Raw genomic sequence first — 25,262 nt, 5'->3', positions numbered from 1 at the left:
CCATTGAAAGATATCAGTACATTTTGTAATTTCAATTACTTTGTCTATTCAAATTACAAACAACGTTGGAAGTCTAGGCCGATATGACCAATGTAATTACTGAACTAATCAATAACTGGAACAATCACAAAACACTTCAAAATTGTTTTATGTTTCATTTTTTTATTTTTTTCTTGACTTACATATTTCAGTAACTTTTTTTAAATGTACAAACCCCTCTCAGGCATCATAATGAACACCACTGAAACAGCCCGACTATCTTACCTCTCTTGGAAGAGACATGATTAAAAAAAATACCAAGAGAAGAGGCAAGAAAGGGTAGTTCATCTAGTGTACACACTGGTTGAACAGCTACACTGCTGTTGACTTCAGGTCTGTTTCAGCTTCTCTGTAAGTTACAAAGGGGATGTCCAATGAAGGGGTGGGGTCTCCAAAGAGAACAGCACTTTACATAACACACTTAGAAAAGTCTACCTTAGTATATATTCCTTTTCACAAAGAAAAGACACTTACGTACATACAGAAATTCTGTACACAATGAATAATGAAGACAAAACAACACTTGGCCTCCTCTCACCATAACATGTATTTTGACAGGGAAACATAACATCCAATAATTATATACAAAACATCCAAGGGACTAAAAATGGCAATAATGATGAAAATAGTTTTTTTATAAAGAAAAGTTATGCAGAATAACAGAATATCATGAGAAATTAACAGGTATGTTTCAAAAGAAAACGTATGACGACAATAATTGTGCAGCTCATTCATGTATTTTGTACCTCATCTAACAAGTCTGTAGACAGACACATTCATACACATTATCAAGTATAAATGCATGCATACTGACGATGCATGGACTCACTCGTGCATGTTCACATACTAAAGTATACACTCACACCAACTCACTCATTCACACACACTCTTGCCCGTACACCAGGTCACACTCCACATAGATCATGGTCATAGACCCAACTCAAGAGACTGGACAGGTAATAGGGTAATGGGAGCAACCAAAAACAAGTTGGGGGGTGCATCATTAATATTCATATGGCACTAGAACATCACCCTCATGGGTAATACAAAAATTATAATGCCCGGTTATGTACTTTCAGCAAGGAGGGACGGGGGTTTCTTCTCAAGTGACTTATTTGAGGAAATACATTTTTGCTACAACTGCCCACACAGTGGTCTTGACCTGGATGATCCTACTGGTTGCTCCACACTTGACACCATATTCTGTTCAATCGGAAGTTCTTGCTAGCTTTTTTTGTCTTTTGTATTGTCTTATACCAGGGGCAGCAATCATTGATCACCTTATCACCTCCCCTTGACAAGCAAAAGAGGCTGTTAATTTACATGTCTCAACACAAAGACACAAATGGAGGCAGAGCCACCATCCACTCAAATAGGAAAAATTCGTATCCATGGCACAACACTTGGGTGTGGAGTGCCACCACAGTCCCAAAATATTGTGAGTACAAAAGTAAAAAGAACACATCATCATACATAACCTGTACAAAAGTAATACATAAAAGTAATGTAAGTACATGATGTAACTAATGCATTGCATGATATTAAACAACAGAGATACTGACAAAGGTATTTGTAGTAAAATGTACCTCTCCCACATGGAATGTTTTTGAGACACTTGAGGGCGCCAGAGAGTCAAAATTCGAACAAGCACTGAATACCAGCCATCCCACCATAAGTATGTTGCACATCCTCAAATCCAAGCCCCACATGCAAGCACTCCACCAAACAGCCTCAATATTTTGGATTTTGCTAAGAAAGAAAAAGTCCTATCCCCTAGGTTAGAAACTACATTCATAGACCACCTTTTATCATTCTTTTCATCTACTTCATCTCCTCTCGGAGTTCCACTCCACCTCCCTCTCTGATCTGTTCTTTCTTTCTTCCTTCCATGTCCCATCTTTTCCCTGCTCAGGGAATCTTTTCTCCATCTGTTCTTTCCTTTCCCTCTCACTCTAAAGCCTCTTTACTCACATCTCTGGGTTAGCATCAGTGTGTTAATTAATGTAATAATAATAATAATAATAATAATAATAAAACAAATAGTATCTCTTTAATGCCAATGCTTTATGTACTTCATACCTAAGGTTTAGTCGGCGATACTGTCTGTACCTGGGAGCATCGCACACAGTTTTAGCTTTTATAAGTCAGATTAAGTCATATTCACATTCTGCATGTCACTGCAGCAAGGGACTTCATTCCTCTCCGTCTCCATGTTCACTCTCACAGCCTGGCAGCCCTCCAGTGCCCCCCCCCCCCCCTCCCCCATGTCCTCTCTCCCCCAGCATCTGAAGCTCTGGCAGGGTTTCTCTTCTGTGCTTCACCCTGCCCTCTCTCCCTCTGTTCCTCATCACTGCTGGATCTCGTCCTCTGTGATGCCCTGGGCTTTCAGCTCTTCCAAAACATTGTCCAGGTAGCCAGGGTCAGGGTACCCGTGGCCTGTGAGGTTGGAGCCAAACTCGGTCTTGTGGTGGACCTCATTCCAGATGACGGTATCGGACTCGCCAGTGGTGCTGGACGTGCCCACGGAGAAGATCAAACGCCGGTCCCATGCCACCAGTAGCAGCCGCAGCACCTGAGGAGGGGAGGGTGAGAATCACACATTGGGCACAGACAATACTACGCATCCAAAGCATTCTACATACTCTTAGTGGGATGGGTAATACCACACACTGGCTTTAGACCTAGGACCTAAGCCAGAGATTGCTGAAAGTTTCTTTTTTTCTTTTTGAGAAATGCATGGGCTATGAGAGGTAAAAAATATACTTTCTTTAAAAAACTCTGCACTACAGCGTAATGTAATGTGTAAAAAGTGCAATGATTTCATCACAGGTCTAGGGGTCTCAGGGCCCTGATTTGGACAAAATTCATGTAAAGGACTGAACATACCTTGCGCCCCTTCTCGCTGTCAGGGAGATAGCAGTGACGAGGGAAGCCTCTTGCGGTGAAAGGTTTGCCTGGGTTTGGGTGCTCAGGTCCCTAAAACACAACAGGGAACAGAATCAGTCAACACTGAAAATGTCCAAAAGGTAGAGGATGAGGGAGTCAATTACACACGAGAGCTCATCTCTTAGTTTGCAGAACACTGTCAACAAACTGTCACTCACAGATGTCTGTGCATACAATAGTACATAAATGTCTGAGATGCGTGTGATTTTACAGGGCCTGACCTGGATGCCTGGGGGGATGTTGTAGATGATGCGGATGGTCTTGCAGTCGGGGTGCCCTGGCAGGGAGTGCGGGATGACGTGGTACTCCATCTTGCCAGGCGGCTGGTTTCCCGTCTTCACCCCGTAAATGGTCTTACACGTTGGACACTGGAGGCTGCCATCTTTATTGCCATTGTTGTACATGGCCACCAGGCACTGGACGTGGTACTGGTGGCCACACTGGGCCAGACGGCCCACTGACTCTCCCCGAGAGATCCCCCGACTCCGGGGCCTTTGTAGCCGGACGGACCCCCGAGAGCCTCCATACAGATGGTGCAGTCCTGTTGAAGGACAGGAGAGAACAGCCTTATTTCCCACAAACCTCATTAAAGCGTATTATAATGAGAATAAACTACAACAATGTGTCACCATAAACAACAACAAAACACAACTTAATTAAAAAAAAAACTTCTATTTGACATAAACTATCAGGCCACATGACTATAAGCTGTTAAGATCCCTGAAACCACCTGCACATCAACTTTTGGATACCCCTTTTGTGGTTGACCTTTGTGACCTTGTGACACCAGACATTAGTAAAGCAAAACGTTCTCACCTCCTCAGGGGTGTTCCGGACCTTCTGCAGGTAGCGCTTCACCACTTCCTCTGGGGTCTTGCCTGTGACATTGGAGCAATGTCAACACACTGACAGATGGTGTACCGGTGTGTATGTAAAAAAATGTGGAGCATGCACATTTATGAAGGTATGTGTGAGGACAATGTGTGTGGTGTGTGTGTATGAGTGAGTGTGTGTGTGAGTGTGTGTGTTGGTGTATTTATGGTCGCTTAGCACCCACCCTTGCGAGCCTGCTTCTTGGTGGTCTTGCGGCAGCAGTGGCCGAGGCCAGGGATGGGCTTGATGTCGCTCTTACTGACGGGCGGCGGGTGCAGCACCAGCCTGGGCGGGCGCGTGAGGCACACAGGCAGAGCGGCGGCGCTCATCAGGATCCCTGTGATGCCCGCCAGCGCCGGGTGCACCGGGCTGGCGCCGCTCAGGTTCTTCACCGGCACCGTGGGCACCCTGCCAAAGCAAACAGACAGTCGTGTTACCAACATGCAGCATGGGACTCGCAGATTGGCTGGACTTGGAGATCAAGTTCAAGTGTATTGTCATGTACTCATAAAAGGATTTATCAGTAATACCATTTCTTGTGCTCAAGAGCCAGCTCAACTTTAAGGAATAAATTAAAGAGTATAAAAAAGTCATATTAATTGTGTGTGTGTGGTGGTGGTGAAATAGTGTGTGTGCATTGGGGGTTGTAAGTCTCACAACCCATCACACCTTCAGCCGAGGTAATATTAGGTCTATTTTCAAGGGTAAAGTAGTACATTACAGCAGGTAGCAGTATGTCTGTGAGTAGAATCATGTGTGGTTAATGTATTAGGGCTGTAGCCCATGCTGTGTGACACACATGAATTAGGTCTTAGTCTAAGCTTGGTCTGTGCCATCTCTTCTCGTGTCACCAGACGCTCATTCAGGCCCGCAAAGCCTTTCCACATTCAAGGATTCACCTCACATACACCTCCACGTGTATTCCACCATCAGGAGTTCCCACGCAGCCAACAAGCATTAGAGCAATCTTGTCAGGTGGCACCCAGGATAACCCGACCTATCTCGGTTTAAGTCCGATGTTTCTCTCACACACACACACACACAGATATCCTGGCACATTGCCACCAAGGTGCTCAAGTGACACGTGTCCAAATGTCGCAGCCTTGACCTGTGATCTCTAATCTCTCTTCAGCCTCGCTCCTGCCATCCTCTCCCTCCGTCCTGGTAGTGCCAATGCCAAATGTAGTACATCTTATGGACATGCAGAGACTGCCTGACCTCTGGCACTCGATCTGCTAACCACAGACAGACGAATCTTGGCTTGTCCCCTTAGACATTAAACCAGGATGCTTGGCACAAGCATTGATGTCAACTACTGAAGGGGGGAGATGTTCCTTGGTGGACTAGTTAAAGTGTAACTCCAGTGAAAATTGACCCCAGGGTGTTTTTCTGTATTAAAACACATCAAATAAGCCATGGAGACAGTATTTTTTGTTGATCAACCATTACAGAGCTTGCTCTGGTATATGCTATAGCCCCAAATCGCAAACAGTGGATTAGTTAAGGGCCATGAGAGAAACGCTTCCCAAATAGCATTTAACCAGTAATATTGTTGAAAACCGCACCAAACCTCATTAGTAGCTTGCTCAGGGTCCCTACACATAAAACGAAGCACCAACAACATAGTTAGCGAACCCAGAGTTTATTACAGAAGACTGTTAAGAACACTTACCAACTGTCCCCCTACCAGCTCCTCCAACCCCAGCATGAATAATAGATTAACCAAACGTGACAGTACAACGAATCCTTGCGATACTGTGTTTATGTGTAGGGACCCTGAGCGAGCTACTGACGAGGTTTGGTGCTGTTTTGAACAATATTGCTGGTTAAAAAAATTGGGAAGCGTTTCGGTCATGGCCCTTAGCTAATACACTGTTTGCGATTTGAGGCTATAGCGTATACCGGAGCAAGCTCTATAGAGGTTGATCAACAAAAAATACTGTCTCCACGGCTTATTTCACGGTGTATTAATGCAGAAAAACACCCTGGGGTCAATTTTTGCTGGAGTTACACTTTAATGTAACACTGTGAAACAGGTATCAACTGTGGAAAAACTAAGAGTATTTATATTATTATTATTTCAAGGCACACTAGTCACCAAATGGAATATCTTACCTTCTAATCTTTCAGCTGTGTTGCTCAATGATTCTTGTTTAAACACATACACAACACACACACACACCACACACATGACTCGGCTCAGCTCACAACTACAATTAACATTTATGTTTAGTTGTTTTTTCACTGTTTAATTTCTGCATTACCTCCTAACTCTAACTACTTCCTCTTCTTCTATTGCTTCTGACTACAAACCAACAAACAACCCACAACAATCTTCTTATCACAGTCAGACAGACTACCTAAGTGCTAGTCCGAGGTAATCTTAAAACAACACCGGCCATTGCAATCAGCTCTCCTCGAGGCACAAACCACAAATCATCTCAACCTTTCATCAATATTCCATGGCCACTCTCAGCACTGCTGTTTGTGCTCTGTGATGAGGCCTATTGGAGGTGTAATGAGTGATGTGAATGGTCCACAGAGGCTGTGGGTCAATACTCACTGGAATGGCCTGATGACTGTCATCTTTCCTCCTGGAGGCAATTCGGAGCGAAAAAAAAAACCCCAAAACAATTAAGGAGTTGAGATAAAATATGCCTCCAAAGACACCAGCCCTCACGCTGGGAAAAAACAGCTCAAGAATGGATTCCTTTGTGATCACTCGTTGTGTTTGCCCAGTCACAAACAAACAGACAAGAAACTCTCCCGTTCTAGAGAGACCCAGGTGTTCTTGGATTGCCTTGTCCTGTATTCTAGCACTCACACTAGTGTTTTATCTCTTTCTTTCCTTCGCTATGGAGATTCCCTGCTGTTGTGTCTCAGTGAGCTCCTCTCTGGTGGTGACTTCACGATGATGTGTTTACCAGTGCGTCTGGTCAGTCTCTTATACCTCTAATCCACCTGCTGACCTACCTTACAGCAGTGACGCTTCGCACCTGCCTGGGATTACCTACACATCATATGTTCATGTGACGAACGCTGCCAACAATTGGACCCACTTTAGGCTTCACGTTCATTTAGACTTAGCCCTATTCAATGAACTTATCAAAGATCGAGGAAAATCTATTTAAAGATGTTGTGAAAAAGACAGACCATCTGACAAGATACTGACAACATCTGTGCGACAAAGGAGACCAACTGGGTCTTTAAACATCAGTGGTCAAATACCTCACAAGAGCTCCACATCTTTTTATCACCCTGCTTTTCAAAAGGGAATTATACGTTTCAGTGAATCTCCTCAAAAGCCTTTTAACAGAGAAAAAAACAGAACAGACAGCGTGAGCCAACAAAGTAGTGAAGCAGTGACTTTTAAGACACAATTAGACAAATTGTTGAGTTATGTTCAAGCCCCTGACCCAGTGGCTAGTGTCTGACTCTCTATAGTGGGGTCACAGTTATATCCCCCCGAAAAGGGTTTTAGTGATGCCCGTGACCAGTTAAACAACAGGGCAGAATTCAGTCTGCATTTGCACTCGGCCTAACTGGAGTAGGGGAGGGGGTAAATGGATTAGATATTGAGCCAACAACAGAGATTATAGGGATAATCATCATTACAGCATGCTGGGGATGTAATGGAAAACAATTTCATTAATACTCTGATGCCACATTGACGGGTTTTTTTTTATAGTCTGGCGGAAAGGGAAAGAGAGAAACTACCCAGCTGATACTTTGGCCCTAACTGGTATTATGAATTAAAAGTAGGGCACTGGATGACGTTGTGTTTGTTTATGTTTAATAGGTTTCTTGCCATGCACTTTCCCCCAAAGCAACTTGCATTATATTTGAACTAAAGACCAAACAAAACACACCAGAGAGGTAGCTCACCCCTCCATTCAGTGCTCCCCGACAAACTCCACGCAGTATTTTGTCATTGTTTGGGGGAAAGGCTGTCTCCACTTTGTTTGTTTCCAGTTCAGAGTCAGGGCCTTTTTGACAGTGTTCTGTTCTCAGAGAATGCATGTGTGAGTGTATGTCTATTCTTAGGTTGAGGACCTTATTTTTAATCACAGAGATTAAAGAGAACCTTTACCTTGCACGAATGGGGAAACAGAACCTAGAATCACTTGAATAGGTCCGTTTACATGAATCAGCACAACTCCAGCTTACTCTATAATTACCCAACTCCAACAGAACCAAGACCAAGGCCAACCATCTGCCATGTGAGGCTGTGAAAGGACAGCTTCCTGTGAGAGGGAACCAGCAGGGAGGCTAACAGAGTGAGGGCTTAATCAACTGTATTAATACCCAGCTAATCTAATGCACAACTGTGTTAGCAGCACGGCGATGGGATAGGGCCAGACACTAGTGGCAGACTGTGGAGAATGTTAAGTCATGTTTGATACACTGCTAATCCAGACAGCATTAACATACTTCTCAGATGCCCCATTGACAGATAGACAGACACTACAGGTTACAGGTGCAGCACCTTTTTCCTGTCAAGGGCCATTAAAATGTGTAATGTGGCCCTGAGGTCTCATGTCCCCACTAATATAGACTCATTCTGAATATACTACATTAACCACATTACGGGAGCAAGGTTAAGGACAACTTAACCAAATAAAAGTAAAAAACACTCTGGTTATGTAGTATCTGAACAACCCATTTGTAAGAGTTTCTGTGTAACTTTGGCACATTACCTGCTCTCTGCTATGAATGACACTCAGATTCATTAGTGAATGAGCAGCAGCTGATGAGCTGTCACATGTGACCCCTGACATGTAGGTTTGTTATCTGTTAATGGACTCAGAGCTCAAGCATATGGTTGAACAGTACGATGGCAAAACCCTTAATCCAACACGTGCACACCATGGATCTTCACATACACAAATACACGCAGTAAACCGGTGAGATTACCCCTGAGTCAAATAAAACCTCATTCATTACTCACTCACTGATCTTGGCAAGCGTCATAGGTTCCTCAATTTTATATTGCAACATGCAAAATTAGCACTACAGCACGAACCCTGAAGTGTTCAACTATATCAACTCTTGGTTTGTAGCTGCCGTTATACCTCTCTAACTATATCAACTCTTGGTTTGTAGCTGCCGTTATACCTCAACAATCCACTCATTGCATTGCCTGATAATAACATAAATGTTATCACTAAGTTATATACCCTCTACTACATGGAAAACTATTTAAAAGAACACACACAAAAACTCTAACCAACACAATTATGCCATTTCATTTAAACCAAAAAACAAGCCATTAGTTAGCTCACCATGCCCATTTCGACAGGCGAAATCTCCCACATCCTAATTTCCCAAACACTTAACACAACTGTTTTTTCTAAGCCATTATTATCTTTGAGATCTTAGATCTTCATGATCTTTGATATTGTCTTTTGTTCTTTCTTTCTTCCTTTCAGCTGGGTTCTCACCTACCTTGGCACCTCCACTGATAATTGCTGTTAATTAAGTAATTATTTCCCCTTCTTGCAGTGAAGTGAAAAATGTAAATTTCACAGGGTGGGACACACATCACACCTCACTGCACTTGTTACATGTCTTGCACACACACCCAAACACACACACACACACACACACACACACACACACACACACACACACACACACACACAGTCACAGCCTCCAGCTTAAGCAGAACGATTACACCTGCTGTAGCACTACCGGTGTCTCTAATGTTTCTGAGTGAAAAAGACGGGACTGAAGAACAAGGGTGGCGTCTGGGTTTCCTAGGGAGTGCCTGACCCCCGAGACCCTGACTCACCGGCCCCACCCTGAGCCTCCACACTCCATGACAGCCGCCCTTGTTTCTCAGTTCTCTCTCTCACTCACTCACTCACTCACTCACTCCTTTTATCTGTTTTGCTTTTTCTGTGTCCAGATGGTCATCTGAGCGAGGTGAAATCCAGGGTCATGATTTTGATCAATCACAAAGGGACACTACAACACTCAACCTAACAAGAGCATATTCACACATGGACGCACACTCATACCCACAACACTAAATCTCTAAAAACTGAATTGCTGTTGAGGATAGTGTCATGGTTCTGTGATGAGGCCAGGGGTGCCATCACTTGTGTGAAAGTAGTATTTGCCAAGCCCAATGTGTTGCATTTGTTATATCGGAGACAATTCATTCAGAATGGGTCATGCAGGAAGCCTACCTATTTTCTTTGTGATTGCCATTACATAACACTCCAATCTTATACTACCATGTAGGCAGTGTTGTAGAAGTTCATACTTCACAAGAGCTAGAGGAACGTTGTTTCAGCGGTGGAGTCTATGTGATACGCAGGACTACGCAGTATACCAACTTAAAAAGCATCACCATCTCAGTATACCCACTTAAAATAGGCAAGGATACGTATTAACATTTCAGGGTGATCACAGTATACCCACTACAGCTAACTACTACACCACAGTATATCCACTACAGCTAACTAGACTTCACAACTAGCCTATTTTGTAAGAGGTATCATAAAAGGGGGGGTCTGGGGGCTTCTTCCCTGAGATTTTTTTTTTTTTAAAATTCTGCCTGTTAAATACACCAGTTTGGGAGGGACAGAAATATCTAACAGAGCAAGCAGGGCCTGTCTTGGTTACCTCTTACTGACTCCGGTGACAAGAACATTGGCTACCTAAATAATGTTATCACTTCACTGCTTGACAATATGGAGACATATTTCATGTCAACAATGGAGATGTTAGGAAAACTAGCTTTTGGTTAACAGAGATGCAGATTCATTTCTTTGCGCAACAGGCCACAATCTACGATCATTTCAGCGAGATGAGTGAAATAAATGTTTTATTTTATTTTTTTAAAGCAATTGCCATTGGCTATTAACCACGATAACCACGGTATTAGGAAAAATACTGTTCACCAAGTCATCAGCTATTGGCACAGTCCAGCAGCAGCAGTGTGTGATGTTTAGCCTACTGAGTGTAATCTTAGGTAATGTCATGTATGAAAACTAGTATTACCAAGTAAGCAGTAGTATTACTACATTGAAATGTAGTATAGCCACGGTAATACTGGCAATACTGGCCACAGCGGCCATGGATGAGGCAGATGCTATGACTTTGGGACTATAGCCTTCAGTATGACGATAGCTGCGCCTGCGTGCGTGTGCGTGCGTGTGTGTGTGTGTGTGTGTGTGTGTGTGTGTGTGTGTGTGTGTGTGTGTGTGTGTGTGTGTGTGTGTGTGTGTGTGTGTGTGTGTGTGTGTGTGTGTGTGTGTGTAAATCTGTGCAGCAGCTCCCTCCAGCAGGCAGACAAGGTCATTTCCATGGACTTGTTGAACACCAAAACAAAGTCTGGAATGGAATCTCCAGACCCCACAATTAATCATACACTTTCTGCTTCCCTCTCCACTCTCATCTACTCTAAGGTCTACCTGCTTTTTTTTAGTTCTATCTCAATTTCCTCTCACAACTCCCCTCCCCATTTCACTTTTCCTTTGTCCATTTCTCACACTCGCTGAGAAAACAGAGAGCACATTCCATCACACAGCCGCACTGGAAGGTCAATATTTACTCACTCAGCATGTGCTCCTTTCTGCCTACGAGGTCGTTCTGTGTGAAGCCCCGAGCCCATGTGTGTCTCTCTACGTGAACGCCGCTCTCTGATTGACACCTGCTAACAGACTATTTCCAGAGTCTGGCCTGGCGCTTTCACACCGTTCTCCTTTCCCTGCTCTCTTGTTTTCTTTTCCTCTTTTTCCTGCCTCACCTATGGCCCGTCTCTCCCACACGCTCCCCATGGGGGAGAGTTGGGGGAGTCCAGTGCTTCTCGCATCAGTGTGCGATCAATCTCTCTCCAGATCTCCCAGTCGCTCTTTTGTCTGGGCCTTCCCTTGTCTCCCTCTCAGGGTGGACAGCGTCTCTGTCTGCCTGGCCAGGCTCAGACGCCACCCCCTCTCAGCCATGCATGCACACACACACACACACACACACACACACACACACACACACACACAAGAAACACACACACAGACTAGGAACACACACGCGCACACACACACACACACACACACACACACACACACACACACACACACGCAACCCACTCTGCACACACACAGACTAGAAACACACACTCCACTCAGACTCCATCTCGTCTCCTGCAATTCTCTTTGCAAAACTACTTCACAAATGCCTCAAGACAGACTGAGACAGATCCTGACAATAATGATTGGACCCTCTTTGTCTTCGCAATTTACAACTGCTCACACACACACACACACACACACACACACACACACACACACACATGCAACCCACTCTGCCAGCAGGGCGGCATTGTGTTGCTAATGCCAACTAGGGCTTGCCGGCATGCCAACAAAAGTTGTCATGGAAACCCACCACAAGCACACAAAGGGGCTGAGGAGCACCCCTATCCCCATCCCCTGGCCAAACCCCACCCCCTTATCCAAACTCAGTGAAGCCTGGGAGACAGGGTAGACAGGAGGGTGGGGTGCGTGGGGTTGGGGGTGCTCCTAGAGACGGAGGGAGGTTCTGACCCCCATCAACCCCCCCTCCACCACCCTCGTCCCCAAGGCTCTCCTCTCCCTCATTCCCTCACAGTCCCCGTACTCTCATTCCTCCACTCTGCTACAAACGCTTCCCTCTCTGTTCCCAGATGGCTGACACACACTGAATGATTTAGCAGTGTGAGAAACACACTCCAACACATGCATCCCCCCCTCCCCCACATGCACGCTCACACACACAGATTTAAACCATGATTCCATGGAAAGCTATCACACACATACCGTCACACACACAGAAAGACAGCCAGACACACACACACACACACACACACACACAGGCACACACACACACACACACACACACACGTGCACATGCACACACAGTACCAGCCACACACATGCTTTTTTTTAAAATACACCACACTTGCACAAACACAAAAACATCTATCTCTGATAGCTGGCCACATCCTTGCAAGAGGAACTGATCCAGTCCTTGACACTGTCATCTGGATGACAGAGTGAACAAATGGGATTACCCAGACTCGCGCTGACTAACTCAAAACACATGACAGGAAATGGAAACAAAGACCAACAGCCCAGACACAAGAAGAACCACTTAAAAACCCTCACGGAGAACGCACCACATGAAATGATCTGGACTGAAACCAAGCACTAGGGAATGCCATCACAATGCAAGTGATAAATGCTGCAATGCTGTGATGAGCATCCAGTGTTTGAATCAGACGCTGGAAACCCCACAAAACTGCCACACAGCACTATCAGTGGGGTTCCAACCAGAAACTAAAACTGTTTTATGCCGAATTACTACTGGATCACACTCAAATTATGCAAAGTTGTTTAAACATTACAGTACAGTTTCACACCACAGGTATTTTTGAATATCCCTCCAACCTTTATGGTTACCACCTTACAGACACAGAGAAAGAAAAATGAAAATGTGTTTTGCTTTCCCTCACCACTTGCTGCTGTCACTTCAACCACCACTGATAAAATCAGCCAGACAGGAAAGCTTGGTTGGCAGTGTGACCACCATACCTGTCAACACTCCCGTTTTTCCCGGGTTCTCCCATATTTCAAGGTCATCTCCCGGCACCCTCCCAGTTTGTTATTTCTCCCGGAAAACTCCCGTAATTTGCATGGCCATCAAACTTCAATTTAAAATCATTGATCCATTTATTTTTTCTATTAGTCTGACATAAACATCTCAGGTTGCAAGATTTTGTATGAAATGGCAACAAAACCCAGAAAAATAATGTGAGGGTATACAGTTTACCACAGAGCAGAAATGGAACTGCTGCCCTATTAGTCTGTTTTATCACAATTGGGTTGAATTAGTGTGGAATACTTTTGTAGGTAATTAAAAATTCAAATCAGAAGTGTTTTCCTTGACTGGGTTGAAGTTGGGTAAGAAGACCTTGGAGTCTACGTCACTGAGAACAAGACTAAAAACAAAGCACTGGTGATACCACTGTTGCAGACAAGGCCACACAAGGCCACACAAAGGCCCCCAAGGCCCCAACGGCATAGTAACAACTTTCAGTTCAGCCAAACAGTTCAGCGGAACAGCTTCATATGTGTATCAGTAACATCTGAGTGCAATACACACTGAACAATAGATGGAAAAAGAGCATTGTGTGGTTGTGTGGTAACTCACCCTGAGGCAATAAGTGCCCGCGACTGTGCCATGGCAATGCGTTGCAGGGCAGGACGGCTGAGGCCTGCCAAGCTGGCACGGGGCGGCAGTGGGGCGGCACAGGCGGCGGAGCGCTGCGCGGGCACGGCAGGTGAAGGCAAAGGAAGAGGTGAGGACGAAGAGGTGGTGGTGGTCGCCGTAGTGATGAGCGTGGCAGTGGGCACCGATGGCGTCGAAGTGGTGGAGGGGGAGGAAGAAGGAGGGGGGCCAGGTGTGGAAGACGTGCCTTGGAGCTGCTGCTGATTGGCTGGTGTGGGTGGCTGGGGTGGGGGCAGAGGTGGCGGAGGTGGTCGGTTGGAGACAGACAGCGTGGCAGTGCCGGAAGCGAGCAGGGAAATGGAGTGGGCGAACGCGGCCGCGCTTCTGCGCGGGGAGAGAGTCCTCGCTGAGGAGGCGTACGAGAGTGCGTGTGGAAGAGTGTGCGAGTACGAGTTCGAGTTCGTACCGGCGGAACCAGAAGTACCTGCGGCTGTACCTTTAGGGCTCAGGGACGGCTTGGACTGCGAGGGCTTGCGGCCCAAAGTGTGCGATGCCGCCATAGCATTGGCTTTGACACTCATGACAAGCATACACTGCTGACAGGCACAAGGCTGACCTAGAGAGGCTAGGGAGGACATGGAGACCGTACTGCTGGGATACACAACACTCCCATTACTGCTGCTACCGCCATTGTGTCCCCCACTGGACAGGGTGACACCAGACACCCCAACACCTAAGAGCATCCCCGTTGAGCCCCCAGCACCAGGTCCTGCCCCTGTACCCCCACCACCCCCACCACCACCCCCTGTTATAGCTTCACCTCCTGCTCCACTCCCCCCCCCTGTGCCTGAGGTGGCCCAGCCTCCTTGGGCCGATTTGGGGAGCGGGCCAGACACGAGAGGGTAGGCCATGTCCGAGCGCCGCTGGATGCGTCTGCACCGTTGCGTCTGCCGGTTGATCTGCGTCATGCTCTGGAAATCGATGAGGTAGCAAAACCCCAGCGGCGCCAGGTCCAGCCAGGGTTGGTTACGGTCCCGCGCCGCCTGGATGGCGATGCCGACTTCCATGTCGTACGTCGTCCAGGAGCCGGTGTCATTCTCCCACTCCCACAACCAACCCTGGCCCGGCGCTGACGTGGGGTCATAGAAGCTGCGTCGTACTGGTCTCAATGTGCCTGTACAGAGACAAAGAAAGAAGAACAACTGGAGATGAGTTCAGACTTGTAAAGAATATGTATTAAAAAAAAACATGAGGAACAGACACAAATAATGCAAAACCTTAAATAACTGTCAAATAACCTGTCGAGGATATGTGACGGAGGGATCCTGGTGTGCCAGTGAGAACTTGGCTGAGAAGGGGTACTTTGTGATTGTACCACATGCATTATTAACTACAGAAAGATTAGGAGAGAGTAGTATAGCAAACATCTCAGTCTGGAGTAATCAGGATCAGGGAAATAAATGCATCAGTTCACATAACACCACCATGTTTAAGAATACTCAGCTGTTCCACACTCAGTACTCTCTGACAGTGAATCCAAAAAAGTGTTACTGGAAAATTAGACTGCGTCTATCTCCTCATGGGAGTGTGGGGAGCTTGGCACTCCTCAGAAGCGGGCATAGAGACCCTCCAATACACAACCTAGGCTGTCACCAGGGGGAGATGGGCAGTATGTTTATTCAATCAATGCCAATATAGCTAGACAAAAGGACATTTCAAGGGGATGCCTGCCTGGCATTATCAGGCAGTGGCACATTGGCATTGAGGGAGAAAGCCTCAAAAGGCTAAAAGCCAAGAGTCTTCTGTGCACTAAAGAGGATTGGGCTGTCTCAAGGCTGGAGACCCGAAAAGCTCTCACTGATACGGTTCCCTTTGAGATACACTTCACAATGGAAAGCATTGTGTACTTTATTTAACCCAAGTGGGGCACACATGAAATGTTTTCCTGGCATTTAAAACAGTGTATAATGACCTGGTTAATCCAAATTCTGCTCCACATACCATTTTGTGGAATTAAAATAAAAAAAAGTGTGCAAAAACCAAAGTGTGAGGCTCGAATAGTTCAGTCCCTAAAGATTCCCATCTAAAGAGATTGTCGGATTTATCGGATGTCTTGATGTCCTTTGATCACCTTGCATTGTACATGTTTTCTGCTGATCAACTTCCTCCACAGACAATAATCACTTCCTGCTGAGACTCCATTGTACCTGAGACTCTTCAGGTCTTTGTGCAGTAGAGCAATCTTTGTATTCCTGTCATTAGCAGCACAAAGGCCTTGTCAGACTCACCAGGGAGTGGGAGGGGTCCTGGGTCACAGAATAAGAGGATGGGGGGGGGTGAGGCCCAGCCTGCCTTGAATAGCAGGTACTCACAAAGGTAAACACAGTGTGGACACCAAAGGCGACTAAACACCTCATAACAAAAGGCGTCCTCACAACTGAATTATAACATGCGCACTTTCAACCACTCCGAGCCAAGACATCCCGCTTTCCACCATCAAGCTGACAAGTTGACTTGGCCACGCCCACATAACACTGAATAACACTACTGTTGTCATGGGAATGATACTGATTCCTTATCCATTATCCATGTTAATTAATCTGAAAGCACCTTGAGAAAAATACAATGGTGGACAACAGAGTCCGCCATGTGCCAACTGCATGTAGTCATGGTTTCCCCATTCTCATGATAGCATGTTTTAACAGCAGCAATAAAGGCTAACGATTGAGTTGTCTTGTGTTGGACCAAAAAAGTTGCCCTCAAATGCACCATACAGACTACTACTGCCAACAGCCAACTAGCACATAATATATTCCGTGCCTGAATGATATAGAACACAGGTGCACATATCCTATGTACACAACACAGACTGCACCATTTCCCCACTACTCTCATTCACCACAGATGGTTTCATACTACAGTTTTTTTTACAACTTTTACACATATATTCAAAGCTCAGTGTCTATTTTTTAAAACTCTACACACACAACACACAATTGCTCACAGAAAATGCAAAATGCCATAAATCTCCAGCAAAATGACACACAACATTCAAAATGTGACAAACACATCTCTAAAGCAAATATTCGCCTCACATTATAAACACTTTTGTCATAATATGACATTTTGGATACATCATGTACACACTGTTGCTCAAAACCTAAAGCTCTTCTGTCTTTCATGGGCTTCTATGCATATTTCCATATAAGAGTGAAAGTCATCTACAGAAATACACAGTAAACATGTAACCAATATTGAATTCAATATTGATTTTCCCAAATAATGTGCTGTTGTGAATACAGTATTTTACAGCCAAAAAGAAAAAAGGAAGCAAACTACAATGACTACCAGAAGAACATGTAGTTCTGTGTTTGGAAAACGTCCTGTTAGATTTTTGTATGTTAGGTAGAAAATGGTGTGTGGTATTTGGCAAAATGTAAGCTTTTCAGGAAATTGAAAACTAAGGTCAAACACTGAGAATTAGTGTATGGTTTTGCAAATTTGGTGTGGTGTTATGGCATTTGAAAGACATGTTTAGAAAAGTGTGTGACAAGCAAAGATTTTGTGTGTAAGCAGTTGAAAAAAACTGTACATACACATGCTATATGTATGCTATAACTCTCCAGTTGAGATTGTGTCTGATAAGAAGTTGCAGATGTCACTGGCGTTGTCCACCCTTGGTCTTTTGATTGTGAAATACAGAAAGAAGTAAGATAACAGAAAAGAAGAATCATTTTGTCCGACCCTACAGAGGCAAAACACTAACTGACAGAACTGATCTCCACAAGACATGTCTGATGATTACACTGCGCTTCTTGGCAAAAGGTAGGCAAGCTGAACAGCCAATCAGGGCAAGTGTAGTGCTTCTCAGAAACAGCTCTAGCGCAAATTAAGCATGACGAACTGGCTGCAAACTTGTCAACTGGTCAGCCGATGTGGCACACACAGCAAAGACCTGGGCCACAGACTCTTACCGACCGGCCTGATGCAATCAACCTGTTACAATAAAGCATCTGAAACATAAACCTTACAATGTCTCACAGCAGTGTTACTAACTCAACCCTGCCACAGAAGCAATGCTAAAACCATTGTTTTCTGCTCTCTCCTTTTCATTTGGCATTTAAAACCAATTGGCTCAGCTGTAAAAGTGGTTATCACATGCAGAATACATTAACTATGCCCTTTACAGTATTTCCCACCAATAATGTTGATGTCTGTGGAAAGAGAAACTTAAGCCTCGAATGAAAACTGATGCAGAGATCTTAAATGATAGAGGTCTAAGGTCAAACATCATTGTCATCAGTTTCACATTCAGAAATTGAACAGATGGTCATGTCCACATCACACACCAATGATAAAGAGCAACACAACTGGAGTGTGTGTACACTACTAACAGCGTGCTACAGACTAAGGGTACAGACTTTTGACCACTAACAAATTCATTAAACTTCAAGGTGGCCCACTAGTTCCGGCCTCGAATAATATTGTGTTGTAATATTTCTTCTGGTGCCACAACACCATCACAATAATGGGAGGAATCCTGTTTTGGATGATAAAGAATGGACTCTTTTGCTGTGTACCCAAGGTTTTTACTCCAATACCATTGCTTTGTTTGTTTTGGCCTTTGATTTAGGACAATTAAGTTTTTAAATGTTTGATAAGAGACGGTGGATTGCGCAAGTTAGAGTGAGATTAACTTCAGGATCCCAGGACCTCAGAGTCAGCACAAAGTGCTAAAGCAGGTGTGTGTGTAGGGAGGAGGGGATGTCCATCTGGTCTATTGTTACTCCTCTTGCCTCTTTGGACCTCCTCCGCCTCCGTTCCTCTCCCCCTCTTGGACTCTCTCTCACACACACTGGCTGGGAGAATCAACACGCTCCCATGAGAGAGATGCTCAGGTTAATGGGTCAAAAAGCTGCCCACGGACAGCACCGCCCAAATCTATGGTCAAACAGGCTGTAGCAGGGCCTTAAGGTATTCCATATCATCAACTCAATATGGATACAATAACTGCGACTACTTTGCCTGCGGACTAAAATGCTTAGCCGTGGACGGCTTCCTGTTTGTACTCTGACCTTCAGAAACCCGCTTCAAATTCTCTGCTTCTTTCTTTTCTTCTCTGCTTCTTTGAACATGCTGCACAACACCACCACAAATGCAAATCTTGCAGATCTGCTCTCCCTCTCACTCCCCTACTCTCACGTACACACACACTTTTGCTTTCTATGCAACTCTACCTCAATCACATTTTATGAGTCATTCCTCACTGATGTATATCTTGCAATCTTCACCCCACGATCCTCATATGAGCAGGATAGGGGGAGAGACCGACAATGGCAGGAAGGTTGCTGGGGGGATGGGTGGAAGGTTGTGGGGGTATGGGTTTGTCGGGGGATGAGGGGGTCTGTTGTCTTAAAACAAATATACCCCCAATGCTCTCCTCCCAGTTCCACAACGAGCTCCTTCACTGCTTTGTCCTCTCTTGTCTGGACAGAACTCTATGCCCTATCCTCCTCTCTCCACACACATTACACCCACAAAGACTAACCTGCACAGAACATAGCTTGTGCTTCCTTGCAACATCATAAGTTGGGCTATTGTGTAGAAACTGACTGCAGGGATAGGAAGAAAACTAAATGCCCAAAAAACAAACAGGCAAGAGAGAGACGGGGGGAAGACAGAGAGGGGGAATTATTGCAAGGAAAGTTTAAAAACAAAGCCCCCCTCCTCCTCTTCCTCCCTCTCTCCCCCTGACCACTTTTTACCCGGTCACATGAGAGTCATCAGGCCGAGAGCCACACAATCCAGCCCTGTGTGCTCGTCTCCCCGGAGAAAAGCCTGAGCTCCTAATCTCTGGCTTGCGTTGGGAAACACACTATGAATGACAGGGCCCAGGGGGCCCTTAGGCCGGCTGATGAAACTCTACCCCGCCTGTTGCACAACCAGCAGGGAGAAAACACCCCCACCCCCAACACCGGCCTTGTCCCTCTTTCTGCTGTTTTCTGACTCACCATTCATTCTCTTCCACTGAAGTTTTCTCCATCAACTGCAACTACACCTCCCTCCTGCATGGCGTATGTGGATGTTTTTCTTCTTTTCTGGTCTGGTACTTTTTTAACTTGGAAAAGGCTACACTGTCTTTCTCTCTATCCCTCTCACACTCACACACACACACACACAAGGACACTCACACTCACTCACTCACACACACACACACACACACAAGGACACTCACACTCACTCACTCACACGCACACACACACAAGGACACTCACTCTTTCTTTCTCCACAGGGTGTAACCTCTTTGATAAGACCTCATCCATTCTGCAACATGTGTTTCAACGTGTGTGTGACTGTGTGTGTATAGGTGTATGTGTGAGAGAGAGAGATGTGTGTGTGTGTGAGCTCATGGCCTCCTTACCTCTCTCCAAGCACCAAGCGACCCCTTGACCCCTGCCCTACAACCCCCAGCTTTGTAAGTGTTTGGGAACGTGTCTTGTTTAGCCAGACCAGCTGGGGTAGTGGAAGGACTCAGACAGCAGCTGTCTCCCCCCACTCCTGTGCAGTCAGTCACAAAGGCTGTGTGTCTGTGAGTGTGTGAGTGTGTGTGTGTGTGTGTGTGTGTGTGTGTGTGGGTGTGGGTGTGAGTGTGCATGACTGTTTGATTCAGCATTTCCCTAGAGAAAGGACATCATCATAACCTCATCTGTGGGAACATGGACAAGCACTGTGACAAAGCTGTAAAAAGTAAGTCTTAAATTCTCCAAGTGAAATCAATTCAGTGCTGAGCCATATGTGTGCCTGCCTAAGAGAATGAGTGTGTGTCTGTTGACTTGTATGGCATTTAATAGTCCGGTCAGAGGGCCAAAGTGACGCCATTCACAAAAGCCGTAACCTTTTTGGTCACAAGATTCTGAAATGCCTCTGAACAGAGTCCACTGTTACAGCAAGTGCAAATAAGGCAAAAGATAATGCCAATAAAAGTAAAAGATCAGCATACTGCTATGCCTATGTCAGCAACCAAAGCCTTACTTAGTGTCTTTTTCAGTTTAATGTATTTTAACTTATTATACCAAAAGGGAAAAAAATCACCCATTTGTGTCACGGTAAATAGAGTAAAACAATTAATAAATAAAAAAGGAAATACATTTCATAATTCTCTATCTCTTAAATAAGCAATGACACCTGCTAAACCCTGGACGTATCTCTGATGATGACAACCAGACGACTCAGAAAATGATTTGTATCCCACAGACTAGGGAGTGTGGAAGGTGAATCCTGCCTTTGGTTACATCAAGAAAAACTTTTTGGAACTTGGGGTTTAAGCCTTTCACATTCACTTTTGAACATTTTAGCAAGCTTCTTTTTTCATTTTGACTTGAATCTGTTGAGTGTCCCATTTAATTGATCAGCTTTTAGTCAAGATACCTTTAGCAGAAAGAGGAGAAAATGAATGTAGCAACACTCCCACTTCTCCACTCCCATTTAGCATACATAACTAGCTCCAGTATGACAGCACTATAATCCATGATAACTCATTTCTGCAATAGCAGAAAAAGTGTCATATTCTGTGGAAAGTGGCCCAGAAAAACCTTTGTCCTTTGTTACATTCATAGTCTCATACCACTCCTCCACAGAATTCACCTTCTATTTGAACAAAAGAAGATGGAGGAGAAAATACTTGGCAAATTGCGGTGATCACCAAACTGCTTTGTTGGTCTGATCATTTGCAACTGCACAACTCCTCCCCTTACCATGTCTGCCTGCTTCACTTGCTTTCTCCTGCAATAATCCTCCACAAAGCCGTCAACATCTATTCTCTCCCTTTACCAGTGAAACAAATGAGGAGGCTCCCTGACCTGTCATACTCCCAAAAAACTCCTAATCAGAGTCCCAAACCTTCCATACCCACATATGTGATCCCTCTCACTCTGCTCTTGTCTTTTGGAGCCAGAACTGGACTAAATAATGGTCAGCGAAGTTGTGAACTGCCATATGGTTCTCTGATCACATCTTGAAATGTGTAATTTACCTCTCACTCTCTCTCTTTCCACTGTCTCTCTCTCTTTCAAAGCTGTCCTCAATACTCTCCCCACAATTCAACCACAATGAACAGCTGCATTGTTTCTATATTGGTGGTAATTTGAATGTAGCACTCTAGTATGCAACCCACTCTAGTGCAACACACTTATCTGTCTGAGAGCTATTTCACGCCAACTTTTGACTATCATTGACAGGAGCCTCCTATCATTTGTAAAATCAGTTTTCACTTTCACTCTCACACACCCACACTCACACTTTCTTCCTGTCATTACAGATAGAGATAAATGCATTCATGCACCCACTGTAATTTTACATTGGTTACCTACAAAGAGGATAGAGAGTCATTGGACACGAGCCACTTACCCGTATCTTGTCGGAACTGATGCATGGATTGCAGATCTATAATATACGGCGAGAGGCGGTTGTCGACTTGGCCTAGCACAACGCTGCCGCCCCGAGGATCGCTTCGTATCACCGCCTCGATATGGTGAGACACGGCTGGGCTGTAGGGACGCCACCGTCCGTGTTCGTTGAGCCATTCCCAGACGACCACGGCAGAGGCCAGTAACATCGTGTCCCTAAAAACACCAACACATTAGGTTACATGTCTGATTTCTGTAAAGCTGCTACTTTATGGACAGCAGTTGTCATGTTGGAAATTTGCATAGGCATTGATTATCATTTAGCTTAAATCGAACAGACCCCTACAGTTAAGCTTTACGTTAGGCGTTTTAGTTGCAATTGGAGGGCTACAAGTTCTCCTAACTACAGAATACTCGCCTTAGTTTATTTGATATCATATTCATGTACTCACATTTGATCAGCTTTCAGATAGCTAACCCGAGAAGACGCAGCAGCATAAGGTCTGGAACCTCCGTCCCACTTCCATCGTAGTGTAACTGATCACTTCAGCACACTATCAATACCGAATCGAGCTGAACAGAACGAATAAGCTGCTTCACAGTACTGAATCGACGATGTATTCCTTCTCTTGACTTGGCTACAATTTGTACACAGCCTAGAATGGGAGAGTACGAAGTGAAACGCCTGCTTTCACTCGGACCGGGCAGGAATCTGGGGGCTACTCGTTCGGGGCGTTGCGTACGCAGATGTTCGAAAACGATACCCTACACCGCAAACACACTAATAATTCTAGTCTGTGCGAGTCACTCTTGATCTTTCACAACAACGTTAAGAAACCGGTCCGACCGGTCGAAGACGTACGTTCCAGCCAGATTGTGACTGAAGTGGCCATATGACTAAAGGAGCTGTGTTTCCTAAGATCGATTAATATATTTATCATTAACGCTTTAGGTAACCTTTGTGAAAAAGATACAGCCTAAAATGTCCATTTGTATCCTTTGGTATCCTGGGCAACTTTTAAAACAACCTCAATTCATGGATAAAATCTGCACGGAAGGTTCGCCGAAACACACACACACACACACACAGAGAGACACACATTGAAGTGAATGTTATAGTTAGCATGACCTGACACTGTAGCCTATATGATCACCTTTTACAGGCCTAAAAGATTAGGCTAGGCTACTGTTACAGTGTCTAACAACATTCGGATATAGCTACAGCTGGTACTGAAGGCTACAATGTTGCCAAGATTAAAACAAAAGAAAATCGTTCTGTTGTATCTACTGCCTCAAACGCGCATAAAATACACCAGTTGCGACTTACTTTAATAAGTGGTGCGTTGGTTGGTTCTTCTGGTCTGGACGACCTGACCACACCACTCACTCAGTCGTTGTCACTGTAAATCCTTCATCTCGCTCCATAAATGAGTATTAATCCACTTGCTCCACTGCAGTCAGTCAGAACATCGTTGTCCCCAATAAAGGTCAAGTTTAGTCAAAAGCGCACCGATGCTTTGAGTGATTCCTGCAACCCCCCCGCATGGCTCTTGTTGGCAGTATCAACATCTCTGAGTTCCAAAAAGTATCAACATGTGTTCTCGAACGGCATCCGTCCTAGACTAAAGTGAGAATTCAGCAAAGACCCTTGCAATGCCCTAGCCTCCCCTTGCCAGAACAAATGTTGGCAAACCAATCACAAGCATCCACCAAGCCCCCAGCTAGGGGCTGACCTGTCCCCTCACTGAATCCATAGCTAGTAGGGACATGGACCTATAACTAACACTGAGGCAAGTGTCAAAATAGCGTCTGATGTAGGCTACTGACTGCAACTACAAACATAAGCCCAACAAAGTAACAAGGAAACAAATGAGATTTAAAAAAATAATTTAAAAAATCAAGACCACTTGATATCAAATTAAGGCCTAAAACAATATGATCATCAAAATGGATGTTGGTTCTGCAAGTAGGTGTGGATGGCTTTCAAGAGAGTCCTCTAGGATGCCATTAATGCCAGCAATTAAAAAGAAGACTAGGCTATAGAGCCATTTTGTCTTCCCAATATCTAAAAAGCAAGGAACATCATGTCTGAATGGCTGTCTCTGTTCTTTGCATATCTCTTGAACCATTGTTTTGACACAAGAGCACAAGAGAGTAGTGTTGAGTTTGATACTGCTTAGATGTGAAATTTGAAAGATCTTGTAAAGAAAACCTTTCTGATCCATAGTTTAATATGGTGACCGCCTCTGGATGCAGTGTGCATGCAAGCAGGAAAACATTTTGCAGCTCTTAACACACTCTTAATATACTCTGGGCAGTTCAGCTGAAGAGACAGAGTGGCAGAGTGTGACATCAGTTTAGCTGGATAAAATGACAGAAGACATTTTGGGAAAGTCTGGCAGTTTCAGAGGCCGTTTACACGACACCGCCGGGTGGATTTTCTCTTACCGCTTTCACACCTTTAACGACTCCGGCAAGAAAAAACCTCGCGTGTACACAGAGGTGTAACCGGCTAAATGTGCTGTAATGCATATGCCAGACCAGTGGATGGCGCCGCTGTGCAGAAGCTTCACGATAAATTCGCGTGAATCGCGACAAAAAACAGACAATTCGGTTTTCAATTCAACTGTTAAACTAATAAAGTTCATTTTCAAGGTATGTGACTGCTATGTGAAATTTCAAATGCTTAGCCTACGCATTGCATTAGGTCTGAGCACCACTGGAGAAAACACTAACATGCAGTAAGCTAATGTTTAACTAAGTTAAGCTAACGTGTGCTTCTAACTTAGC

General features: G+C 44.8%; 1 protein-coding gene across 1 annotated transcript; it reads right to left on the bottom strand.

Moving 5' to 3' along the window:
• Positions 1-1,032: 1,032 nt before the first annotated feature.
• On the bottom strand, positions 1,033-23,772 carry LOC125296993 (E3 ubiquitin-protein ligase DTX1-like). The gene is given in 10 exon segments (XM_048247122.1): positions 1,033-2,611; positions 2,926-3,015; positions 3,207-3,460; positions 3,463-3,526; positions 3,802-3,863; positions 4,043-4,266; positions 14,050-14,808; positions 14,905-15,241; positions 22,474-22,688; positions 22,925-23,772. Coding segments are annotated over 10 exon segments (2,232 nt in total). The 5' UTR covers positions 22,927-23,772; the 3' UTR covers positions 1,033-2,386.
• Between the last annotated feature and the right edge of the window lie 1,490 nt (positions 23,773-25,262).

This window comes from Alosa alosa, chromosome 1, assembly GCF_017589495.1.
Source record: "Alosa alosa isolate M-15738 ecotype Scorff River chromosome 1, AALO_Geno_1.1, whole genome shotgun sequence".
NCBI lineage: Eukaryota > Metazoa > Chordata > Actinopteri > Clupeiformes > Clupeidae > Alosa > Alosa alosa.
This window is presented reverse-complemented; position numbering and strand designations above follow the sequence as displayed.